The 12,246-nt window shown below is 42.2% G+C and overlaps 1 protein-coding gene across 2 annotated transcripts in view; it reads right to left on the bottom strand.

Annotated features, from left to right (window-relative positions):
* DNAAF9 (dynein axonemal assembly factor 9) overlaps positions 1-12,246 on the bottom strand; it is a 73,307-nt gene that overhangs the window by 39,371 nt on the left and 21,690 nt on the right. For both annotated transcript variants that reach the window (XM_064653587.1, XM_064653588.1), the window contains 6 exons: positions 9,572-9,649; positions 7,255-7,353; positions 5,636-5,691; positions 4,515-4,650; positions 2,902-2,983; positions 1,964-2,000 (listed from right to left, as the gene is read on the bottom strand). In XM_064653587.1, the coding sequence (XP_064509657.1) occupies positions 1,964-2,000; positions 2,902-2,983; positions 4,515-4,650; positions 5,636-5,691; positions 7,255-7,353; positions 9,572-9,649 (488 nt within the window). The remainder of the gene's footprint in view (positions 1-1,963; positions 2,001-2,901; positions 2,984-4,514; positions 4,651-5,635; positions 5,692-7,254; positions 7,354-9,571; positions 9,650-12,246) is intronic.

Consider the following 12,246-nt stretch of genomic DNA (forward strand, 5'->3'; position numbering starts at 1 on the left):
TTAAAAGGGAATTGAAAAACTTGCCCAGAAATGAACCAGAGTTGGTGAAGCCAAGAGTGACTTTCAGCCATTACACATTTGCACCTCCAAACAACTGGGAAAAAAAAACCCCACCTGTGCCCAACCAAGAAACATCAGTTCAAAATTCCTGCTGAATTGCAACTAAAAGATGTGTAAAATGACCAGAAAGTCCTACTTGCCCAAATTTTAACTCCTCTCATTACTCCTCTGCCACTGCTTGGTATCAAGGGAGGGGAGAGGGGCAAGGAAAGAGGAGGATCCAGCACTGAAGCCAAATGCAAACATCCCTGAGGGATGGGAGAAGAGCACCTGAAGCTCCCAAATGTGGAGGGACCTCAAAATGCACCAAAGCCTGACTTTGATCATCCCCAGTACCACCAAGTGATTTTAAAATTCAAACTTCCTACCACTTTTTCAGGTTTCTTCCATGTAATTCCATGGACTAAACATGCAGTCAATGTATTTTCAGTGCATCTGGTATGGGAAACGTGTCTAATTGTTCCTAACTCTGTGACCATTCCTCTTTTCCCTCAAATTCACATAAATATTTGCAAGGAAACACCTCAGTGGGCTGTGCTTTCCATCAATCATCAACAGTTAATATCAGTGTATCAGTATAAATACTCTACTCTTCTTCCCACCTTAAAATTTTAACACTGACAATGCAAAACACAGAATGGCATTTTCTGAAAAAAAATATAAAACTACAAAGTTTACCCCAGTTTATCCTCAGAGGTACAGTCAGTTTATGCATTCCAGCCAAGCTGCAGCCCTGCTTCCTAAATACAGCCAAATTTGGGCTGAATGTTGCTTATGGAAATATTGACAAATATAAGAACCAGTTACAGGACTCAGCTGCAAAAAAAGCCCAAAATCATGAGATCAGGTTTGCCAAAAAAAGCTATTTATGCTGCTGTTGTTGATTATTTCATCCAACACAGGCATGCTTCCAAGAAAAAAGGTATTCTTATACAAACACTGACTTTATCAACTGCTTTGTTTACAGCTCCTCTACTCATCTCAGCTAGAAATGTATTTAAAGTCTTTTAGAGGTGGGACAAGTAATGTTTGAGCAGAAAAATTACCTGTTGGAGTTTTTACTAAAAAAAAGGACAAATCTGCTGCTCAGGGCAGTAATTCCACTTTTATGTCTTTGAGAACAATATTAAATTATATCAAAATCAATAGTAGTTCAGTATTAAAGTACTGACACATCTTTAATCTCTTGCTAACAGGTCAGGCAGGTTTGCAGAAGCAAATCCAGGCTCCTGAAATGATCCCAACTACCAAGGAGGACAAAATCCCTAAGGAAAGGTCTGGTTTGTCAAGAGAGAGAGAGAGAGAGCAGGACCAAAGCAGATTTTCTATGTTCCTAAAGCTGGACAGGATCTACCAACATGCAGGACATGGACATGGATAAACACACTTGGATTTGGAGAAGGTTAAAATGCTTTGCAGCTTCCCAACTGAAAAATTAACTTTTATCTGCCTTTCCATAGTGAATTCCTTTGCAAGTTTGAGTGTTCCCTGTTGGCATTTCACTATAAATCTTACACTTAATGAAACTGGTCTGAAAACTACTTTTCCTTCTGTCTGTGGATGATGCTCCCATTCAGTTTGAGATACTTTCCCCCTTGGTATATAAGCAGCACCTTTAAAAATTATTCAAGTAACTAAAAACAATTTTTTAATTAAAATTTAGCAATATTTACTAATATTTCCTTTCCTACTTTGCTGCACAGCAGAAGGGATGGTCACAGCAAATTCCTAATTTGCCCACTGAAACCCTCCACGAGCACTTTGCCTTTGGAACCCTCTCACAATCACATTATTCTGAATAAAAATGTGTCTCTGCAAATGCCAACAGCCACTAGAAGCAGGTTTGACCAACTGCCACGAGGCAAAAAGAGAGAAGAGTTAAGGAATAATATAAAAAGCTTACACTTGATCAGCTTCCTTGTGCACCTCGTTGTCGTTTCCTGGGTGAAAACAAAAAAAAAAAGGGTTGGTTGAAGCACTTTGGGGACATTTCTGCTGCACATTTCACGTGGGATTATCCAGGATTTTATGCTGCTGCAGTTGGATTGCAGGTTTAGAGCAGAGCAAAGCACAACTTGTGTCAGGGCAGCCAAGACTGAGCCCCCTAAAATCAGCTGCAGGGGGTCAGAACAAGGAGCCCTCTCCCCCCATATCCTGTATCCCAATGTGGCCATTCCTGGGTGCCCAGGAAAAAGCACAATCCATCCTTAATTCCAATGCTCCAAACATCCTCTCTTTTTTCTAAGATGTTTTCTAAGCTGGTTATGGTTTCAAGATACACAGCAACCCTAAGGACTGACTTTATCCAAGGATTCTTACAGCCATTTAAAACAGGGAAGAAAATGGGCTTTAAAAATTCCACATGGCTTGTTTTTATTTGGGAAAACAGCTGTTTGTAACCCACTATGTTGGGCCCAAGCCAGAGGATAAGGGAAATTTAAACAAAAAAAATTTAAATAAAATTTAAAAAATTAAAAACAGGGTGAAAGAATTTCCTCTGTTCTTTTAAAAATCCTCAGTTATCTGAGGATAATAAATAGTTTGAATTACTATATTTTTGGAGAGTTTTTTTCTATCAAACTGTAAGGAACATTGACTTAAATATTTGTCTAGTGCTTGGGAAAGGCCTGCACAGTCAGATCTGACAGATTTTCTGTGGAACACTCACCTCTTGACACATTTTACCCCTGAAATCTGCTATGATCCCATGCCCTGGTTACAGAACTACACAACACCTACCACTCCTAAGGCTCAGAAAGGGATCAGAGCCAGCTTTTAACTGCTGCAAATTTAAAAATAATTAAAGAGAGTATCTGCCTCGGCATTTTTTAATGTACTCACCCAGGAAAGGAACGTGACTGGTCCCAAAAAAATAGGTCCTTGAACAAGCCAGAGGTCCCTTGGGAGACACACACTGCACTACCTGGTAGTCAGTATTAATGAGACACAAAGAGACATTAGTAAAGCAAATTGGTGCAATAATGGCCAATAAACTAAGCTCCCCTTAAGTCCTCTAAGCACTGACAAACTACAGGAAGTTTACGACACACACGGAACTGGAGGTGGAAAAAGCAAACTTACGTTTTCAAAGGTCTAGTTCACTTTGGACTCGACCTGAATGGCTGAAAGACTTTGGGAAGGAGATGAGCTCTGACTTGGGTTCTCAATTTCCTATGCCAACTGCTCTTTTCATGGAGAGGAAAGTGGGTCAGGTTCCCATAACTATGCTGGTCTTATTTACTATTTTCATGACACCCTATTACAACAGTCTCACCTGTACCTGTAAATAAACCACCTTTTTTAAGAACAGCATCAGAATCTGAGGAACAGATGGAGCAAGTACATCAGAATAAAACTGTACTCGCACTCGGAAAGGCAGCAAATGGTCTCAATGTTATCAGGGGAAGAAAAGACAAAAGTTGAAAGTGTTTTCAGAGAGAGAGTGTGTTAGAGCAGCAGATGGAGGATGAGGTTTCAGCAGGATGCTACAAAACAATCCTTTCTCAGGCTTTTGATGTGTCCAGAACACCCACGTCCATCCATCCCTGAGGAAAGTGCCCATGGAATGTTGTCACGGACTCATCCCCTCACTCATCCGTCCACTCCACGATGACCTGGACTCAACCACATCCATCTGGACTCGCACCACTGTCGGACACTCCCGGAGCCCCTGGAGGGAGCAGGGAGGTGTCCACACTCTACCTCTCCTCCTTCGCTGCCCGTTGCCTTCTGGAGCCAGGAGGCCCCTCCAGCCAGAGGATCCCAACTGCCGGGGGTGGCTCCCCCGGTCACGGCCCCTGCGCCGCCTTCGACCTCATCAAATGTTTACCAACTAAGCTTTTACTTGAAAATGGAAACAAGTTAATCTTTACAACTTCATGGCAACATTCTTGGAACACCACAGATTCATTGGAACATTCTTGGAACACCACAGAGAGTTTCGGTTTCATCGACACTCGCTGGGTTTTGTTTCATCGACGCGAGCTGGAATTTGGATACACATAAAAATCTCCTGTCTACTCACAAAATTCTGTTCTAATATCAAAAAAAAAAGGTGTCTTTTCACTTCTTTCTTAAGGAATCTGATTACAATCATATCTGTGTGTCAGGATTAAACACATCATAGAAGGGTTTCACTTCATGACCAGGACAAACGTCCTCACAAACAGAATTTCCCTCTCCCCCACCCCACATACAACTGTTTAAAAAGCTGTATTTTTACAGGAAATAAATCATTCATCAGTTCCTGATTAAGCATCCAGTCTTATAACTTGGAAGAAGAAAGAAAAAGAAAATTTCTTCCTTAAACTAATTGTTAAACTAACGTGTTCTTACATTAAGAAGAATTAGGTGTTTAACTCATGGAAGGTAAGCACAAAAAACACACAAAGAAAAAGAGAAAATCTGCCAAAAAAAAAGCTCCAAAATCTCAGGTAACTACTCCAAAGCCTTACCATGTGCTTGGCAGTGCTCCCACCAAGGCCAGTGTTTCGAACAAGGTGTCCTTCTGATGGAAAATTAAAGTTACCAGAGTTCAGGTTTTCCTTGGTGGAGTGGCTGCCAAACAGGACGAAGGGCTGCCGGCTGGGGCTGGGGAGGAAACAGGGGATCACCACCAAAACACTTGGCAGGGAACTTAAAAACAAATGAAATTAAAGCTTTCAAGCCTGAGGGACCAAGTAGTGAATTTTACCAAGGCTCACAAAGCTTCCCATTGTAAAGACCAAGTTCCAAAAGAAAAAGCTGCTTGCAATGACAAGGTGATAATTTCTGTCAGGCACAAGAACAAATCTCAAGGCTGTTCCCAAATGATATCAGAAGGGTTTTTTCCCCCCCCCCTTTTTAAAAGTAAACTGAAAAGTGATTATGTTTAAACTTTACCATCTTGAAAACCCCTGAAATGGTTGTATTGGAATGAAACAAAACTATTTTGAGTTTAGTTCTGGCTTTGGGCCCAAGACTCAGCTGGAGAGGTCAAGGTTTGTCTTTTCATTATTTCAGGGATGCTGCAAACAGTGAGGGACACTGGTTTATTCCAAATAAAGAGGAAGCTGCAGAGACATTGAAGTAGCTAAAAACCCTTGATTTGACTCAAAACAGCAGAACTTTGGTTTTGAAACAGAAGACAAACAACCTTCCTCTTTCAATGAAAACTGTGATTCAATGTCATGGACTCACAGGATGGTTTGGGCTGGAAGGGACCTTAAAGCCCATCCAGTGCCACCCCCTGCCATGGGCAGGGACACCTTCCACCAGCCCAGGTTGCTCCAAGCCCCCTCCAACCTGGCCTTGGACACTTCCAGGGATGGAACAGGGAAGAAATGGATCATATCAAATGCACAAGGTGGAGAGTTTCAAACATAATCACATTGTATGTTTAAGAACTACAGCGTTAAATCCCCTGAAAATTCAGTTTTAGCCTTCCAGGAAGTGCCTTTGCATGTTGCTTTTATTTCATATGAGATGTGATAATACTGAGATGGACCCAAAAGGAATTATAACTGATGCATTCTGGTATCAGGGATATGGGAATAACATACTGAGGTACTAATTCCCAGGGAAAAATGAGTAATACCTGTTATCTGTTATGTGGCTTGAGATCATGCCATGGCTGAAATAACTTCTGAAGGGCTGTGGAGAATTAAAAAAGAAAAAAAAATCACCAAAATTATTATTTTTGTTTAAAAATTAAAATTAAATATTAAAATTATTATTACAAAAATTTAACAAGTAACAGGACAGAACAGAAAGCATGATATATCCTCACTATGATTAAGAACAAACCTGAATTATCTTTCTCAGAGAAAACCCCTGAACCTCCCAAAACTACTTTCAACCTCTGTAAAAAATCACCATAAAATCACAGAGTGATTTGGGTTGGAAAGGACCTTAAAACCCTTCCAGTTCCAACCCCCTGCCTTGGGCAGGGACATCTTCCACTAGTCCAGGTTGCTCAAAAAAAGCAACAAAATGTTTCAAAAGCACCCGTCCTGTGGTTTTTTCACCCAGGTTTGTGTTCCCCTCTGTTATATTTGAGATTTTGATACGTGCAACTCTGAATTGTTAAGCCCTGCACATACCAGAGTCCAGCAAACCCAAAGTTAATCTACCCACAAATATCTGCTCTGCAGGTATAAATCAGCTAAATCGAATTATCAGTGAGCAAACACTCCACTGAATCACCCCAGCAATCCTAAATCACCATTCCAGGGATTTTTAAGGTGGGTGGTGACTGAAAAAAACCCAAACCACAGGTTTTCATAGAATCACAGAATCATAGAATCAGCTGGGTTGGAAGGGACCTCTGAGATCATCAAGTCCAACCCTTGATCCAACCCCGCTGTGGTTCCCAGCCCATGGCACTGATGCCACATCCAGTCTGTCCTAAAACACCTCCAGGGATGGAGAATCCACCCCTTCCCTGGGCAGCCCATTCCAATGGCTGAGCACCCTCTCTGCAAAGAAATTCTTTCTAATCTCCAACCTAAACCTCCCCTGGCACAGCTCAAGACCCAGCCCTCTTGTCTTGCTGATGGTTGCCTGGGAAAAGAGCCCAACCCCCAGCTGGCTCCCCCCTCCTGTCAGGGAGTTGCAGAGAGTGAGGAGGTCTCCCCTGAGCCTCCTCTTCTCCAGGCTGAGCCCCCCCAGCTCCCTCAGCCTCTCCTCACAGCACTTGTGCTCCAGTCCCTTCCCCAGCCTCGTTGCTTTCCTCTGGACCTGCTCCAGGACCTCAATGTCCTTCCTGAGCTGAGGGCCCAGAACTGGACACAGCACTCCAGGGGTGGCCTCACCAGCGCTGAGTCCAGGGGCAGAATCACTTCCCTGGCCCTGTTGGCCACCCTGTTCCTGCTCCAGGCCAGGATCCATTGGCCCTCTTGTCCCCCTGGGCACACTCTGGCTCCTGTTCAGCTCCCTGTCCATCCCCACTCCCAGCTCCCTTCCTGCCTGGCTGCTCTCCAGCCCCTCTGGCCCAGCCTGGGGTTGTTGTGGCCAAAGTGCAGGACCCGGCCCTTGGCCTGGTTGAACCTCATCCCGTTGGAATCAGCCCATGGATCCAGCCTGGCCAGGTCCCTCTGCAGAGCCCTCAAAGGTGAGATGTGGCAGGAAAAAAAAAAAAATAACCCTAATGCTGAATCCTTCTTCCTTCTGCACGGCTGAGAGCAGGATTTCCAAGGATTCCTGAAGCAGACCTACCTCCCCTGCCTGGGATTCCGAGAGCTCCAGAATGAAGGGAATTTCCGTGTCAAAATTAGCAAAAAAGTTGGTCCACTGGCGTTCAAAAATCATTAAATCCTGCAAGGAAAACGTTCAATATTCAGTTTCCAGAGAAAGGGAGTCAAAGGTTGATATTTGGCTGGGCAGTACAGAACACAAACTGCCCAGTGAAACAAGAAATACAAGAAAACAAAGGTATTTTAAAAGATAAGGACTTTGTTGCTCTTTTTTTGTGGGGTTTTTTTTTGTGTGTTTGTTTGGGTTTGGATTTTTTTGGAGAGGGCAAAGGCAGGAGAGGGAGAAGGAGCACAGCCCTGCACCACCTGCTTTTAACCCAAGGAATTACAGTGCTCTGAGAGAATTCAAAGCCCAGATCTCATATTTTCCACAAAACTTCCCCTTGGAGAGATTTAAATTGCAATTTGAAATCAGTCTATGGTTCTGCAGTAATTTCTATCTGACACTAAGGAAGCTCATGGACAGAAAGTGAGGAACAGGGTGAGGAATTTGGGAAGCACAGTCATTTCTGTCCCTGCATTTGTAAAAACAACTGGGGAGTGAAAAAAGGAAATATCAGTAACACCTCACTAAAGCAGAATAAAAAAGGTAATTTGTTGCATTCAAATTAATTTAAAAAAATCAGAGGATCAATAAAAGCAAATGAGTGTGCAATGCTGATAAAGGAGCCTTTAAAATTTTCAATTTTAAAGTGGTCTCAAGAAAAATTTCAGTCCCTTGTCACCTCCTGACTTGGAAGATGAGACACATCCTGGTTTCAGCAGGTGAACCAAAAAAAAATTATAAACACAGAGGAGCTTCAGATGCTCTTTGAGATCACCTGGCTTCACCCTCCCTGAGAAAATTAAGCATTTCTAAAATCACCCACTTCTGGGAAATTAAAGTTGTATGAAAAGCCCATTCGTGAATTGATGTTTCCAGAAAATCTGAAGTCCTTTTAACAGCAACTTTTGGGTTTAAAACGTTAAAATAGGATAAATAAGCCTGGTTCAGGGTAGACTTAGGAGGTGTAGGAAAAGTCCCAAATATTTATCTCACTTTCACACAGGAAAGAGGAGGTGAAATATCAGAGAGTGATTACTCAGACTGAGAGCCCTGTAAGCTCTGTGATATTTTAATTTTCATTACAGCAGTTGATTAAACAACCAAATGGGTGTAAACTACCAATATTCTATTAATAAGGGATAATTACTGCTGAACTTGCTGCATTTTAAAAGCCTGATTTGCTGCCAAGCTGAAAACTGCTAAAAAATTAACACCAGAATAATATATCCTAATACTCATCAAATATCTACATGAATAAATTATAAATACAAGGCCTCACCCACTGCTTTCTCCTCCAGCCCTGAGCATGGCATTAACACCAGGAATCACTTCCCAGTGTCTGGATTTCCCAAAGCACCAGGGCAGCCACTGAGTGTCACTGTTACCCACTTAAAGGAGTTATAAAGCATCCTGAAAAGGGCTTTTTTTTTTTTTCCCTTCAAGAATGGCTCTGTGTTAAAGTGGATTTTTCTTCCCACTCCTTGCTGCAAAAGGAGGATTAACAGACACAAACACCCCGACTTCCTGTACTTTGGACAGGAAGGTCACATGTTAGGAAGGTTTTTTAGGAGGATTTCAGGCAAAATAAGAAATTCAAGGAATCCAAGGAAAGTTCTTTTAGTGTTTTGCAGAGTTTGTGGTAGATTTGAGGGGAGGACAAGGAAAAGGAGGAAGAGGAGGAGATAAAGGAGGAAAAGGAGGAGGAAGAGGGGGAGAAAAAGGAGGAGGAAAAGGAGGGAAAGGAGGAAGAAAAGGAGGAGGAAAAGGAGGAGGAAAAGGAGGAAGAAAAGGAGGAAGAAAAGGAGGAGGAAAAGGAGGAAGAAAAGGAGGAGGAAAAGGAGGAGAAAAAGGAGGAAGAAAAGGAGGAGGAAAAGGAGGAGGAAAAGAAGGAGATGGAAAGGGAGAAGGAAAGGGAAAAGAAGGAAAGAGATAATGAAAAGGAGAAGGAGGAAAAGGAGAAGGAGGAAAAGGAGAAGGAAAAAGAGAAGGAGGAAAGGGAGAAGGAAAAGAAGAAGGAGGAAAGGAAGGAGGGAAAAGAGAAGGAAGAAAGGGAGAAGGAAAAGGAGAAGGAGGAAAAGGAGAAGGAAAGAGGAGGAGGAAACGGAGAAGGAGGAAAAGGAGAAGGAGGAAAAGGACCCTGTAGATTAAGTCCATAAACATTACTAAAACCAAACAAAATCACAACAATTTTGCTCCACCTCTGAGTTGATTCAGAACATTTCACTGTCTTTACCTCAAAGAGCAAATCCTCCAAGGAAACAGGATCCATTTTGCTGTAGGTCTTCCACAAATCAACGCTGACATCCATCAACTGCAAGAGATTTTAAACACCTTGAAAGATTTGAAACACATTTCTGTGAAAAACATCTCAAAGAAGGGCACAGGTTTGGGTTTAAGCTGCAGTGAGACAGCCTTGGAGCTGCCCTGAGAGCCCTCCTGAACTCTGAATTTAGAAATGTTTTCACACCACTGGTTACTAAAGAACAGAGCAGATAAAAGTGTTGTGGATCCTGTGACCCCTCATCTCCAGCGAGGGTTTGAAGCCAAGTTTTCTTTGCATCTTTCAAACAGATCATTTCATCAAGTTTTTCAAACTGAGTTAATTGCAAAGAACTGCCTTAGAAAGAACCAAATTTCAAGGTTCCTCATGTTCTTGCTCTAAAGTAATGATAATTTAGGCTAAGCATGTTCAACTTAGCAACAGCTTCTTCCAAGTAGTAGGATGATGAATATGAGAACAATATTCAAAAATACACCCTGAAGGGACACTTGTATCTGAATTATTTCTGCATTTACAGGTTTGCCCACTACCCACTTAATTCAAAATGCAGCACCAACTGAGATTTTATTAACCCACTGCTTTACAGCTACTCCAGTTACTTGTATAATTAGGTTTGTTAATGATGATTTCCCAGGCATCACCTCCATTCACCCATCAGCAAATTACAGCGTCCTGAGCAACTCTGACTTGTGTAGAAAGGGAGAAAAAGTCCTTAAAATCCTAGAAAAAAAATCCTGAACTATCATCCTTACATTATATTCAAATCTAACAGAACACACAACAGAGGGAAAGTCAGCTTGAGGAGCCAAAAATGCACCAAAACACCCCCCTTTTAATAATGGCAGAAGTATTAATTCATAGATAATTTATAGTATTTCCTGCCTTAGACTGGTTTCCTTCCCCAGCAGTGACACAGAGCAGCTGCCTGACAGAGGACCTCACACAAACACTGAGCTAAAGAGTCAGGAATGGCATTTCCCACTTCAAATCCCCTTTAAGGAGGAAGAAAACAAGAACTGGCTGAACTGCCAGAGCTTCCAGGATTGCTCTTAAAACAGGAGGCCAAGAATTTTCCCTGCTCCTTTTTAAGTGCTTTAAGGACAGAATCGACTCCCTGGATGAAAGAGGAGAGGTTCTGGCTGGGCCACACCCACGTCTGCACATTCTTCCAAAGCCTCCAAGGATTTGTGAAATAAATTGGGGTAATTAAAGGGCAATTAAAGAGCCAAACAACTCCTGAATGGACAGACAAATTGTCAGGGAGTGATCTCACACGTCAACAAGGGTTGTTGATACTCCTCCACAAGGATGCTCCCCTGTTTGCACTCTGCATTTCATGGTTTTGGGCAGGTTCACACGAGGTTTTACAGCACCTCGGTGGAAATAGGAAAAAAAACCTGAGGAAAGGTATCAGTGGGAAGAGAAAAGTGCTCAGAAAGACACAGACTCACAGAGCAGATTTCTGAGCAAGTGGGTACAGTTCTCCATGTGATGGGACTTTTAACAATGTACTGTTAATTCTTTAGGGGTTTTCCAGCTGTCACAAGTCAGACAAAGCCCATTCTGGCTGTAAAAAAGGAGGAGTGACAAGAAAAGTAGGACATCTGCATTGCTGTGGCACAGGCTCAAGAAAAGGAAATAAAAGGCATTTCAAATAAGCCCAGAAATGCAAAGCTGTTCTCTGAAGACGATATGCTGGAGTAGAATTAATAAATGGGCAAATCAAATGGCACCAGTTGCTCAGAGTGGAGCAGCAAATCATTATTAAATCCAGGAGCAAAATGATTTTGAGTGCTGCCCTTGTTCAGTGAGCTCTGCTGAGCCAGGAAGAGATAATGGCAGGGAGGGAAGCAGATTCATCTCTTGTGTCATAACCAATGGCCCAAGAAATAAGAGTCACTTCTTATTTCCTCAGCTCATCTGAAGGTGTTGGTCACTAACCAGCTCCTCCTGCTCTGAAGATCTAGAACCCATCTAGGAAGACCTAGGACCCATCTGGGAAGATCCAGAACCCATCTAGGACCCATCTGGGAAGATCTAGAACAAATTTGTGACTGTCAGTATCTGGTTTAGGACAATCTAGATCCCATTTAGGAATATCTATATTCCATTTAGGACTATCTAGAACCCATCCAGGAAGACCTATAACTCATCTAGGAAGATCTAGGACCCATCTGGGAAGACCTAGAACCCATCTAGTAAGATCTAGAACAAATCTGTGGCTGTCTGGATCTGGTTTAGGACAATCTACATCCCATTTAGAAAGATCCAGAACCCATTTAGGAATACCTAGAACCTGTTTAGGAAGACCTATAACCCATTTGGGAAGATCTATAACACATCTAGGAAGATTTATAACCCATGCAGGAATATCTAGAACCTGTGTAAGATGTAAAACCCATCTAGGAAGATCTATAACCCATCCAAGAAGATCTAAAACCCATTTAAGAAGATCTAGAAAAAAAATTGTGAATGTCTGGATCTGGTTTAGTACAGTCTAGACCCCATTTAGGAAGATCTAGAACCCATTTAGGGAGATCTATGACACATCCAGGAAGATCTATAACCCATGCAGGAAGATCTAGAACCCATCCAGGAAGACCTATAATCCATCCAGGAAGATCTAT

The sequence above is a fragment of the Pseudopipra pipra genome, chromosome 4 (assembly GCF_036250125.1).
Source record: "Pseudopipra pipra isolate bDixPip1 chromosome 4, bDixPip1.hap1, whole genome shotgun sequence".
Lineage (NCBI taxonomy): Eukaryota > Metazoa > Chordata > Aves > Passeriformes > Pipridae > Pseudopipra > Pseudopipra pipra.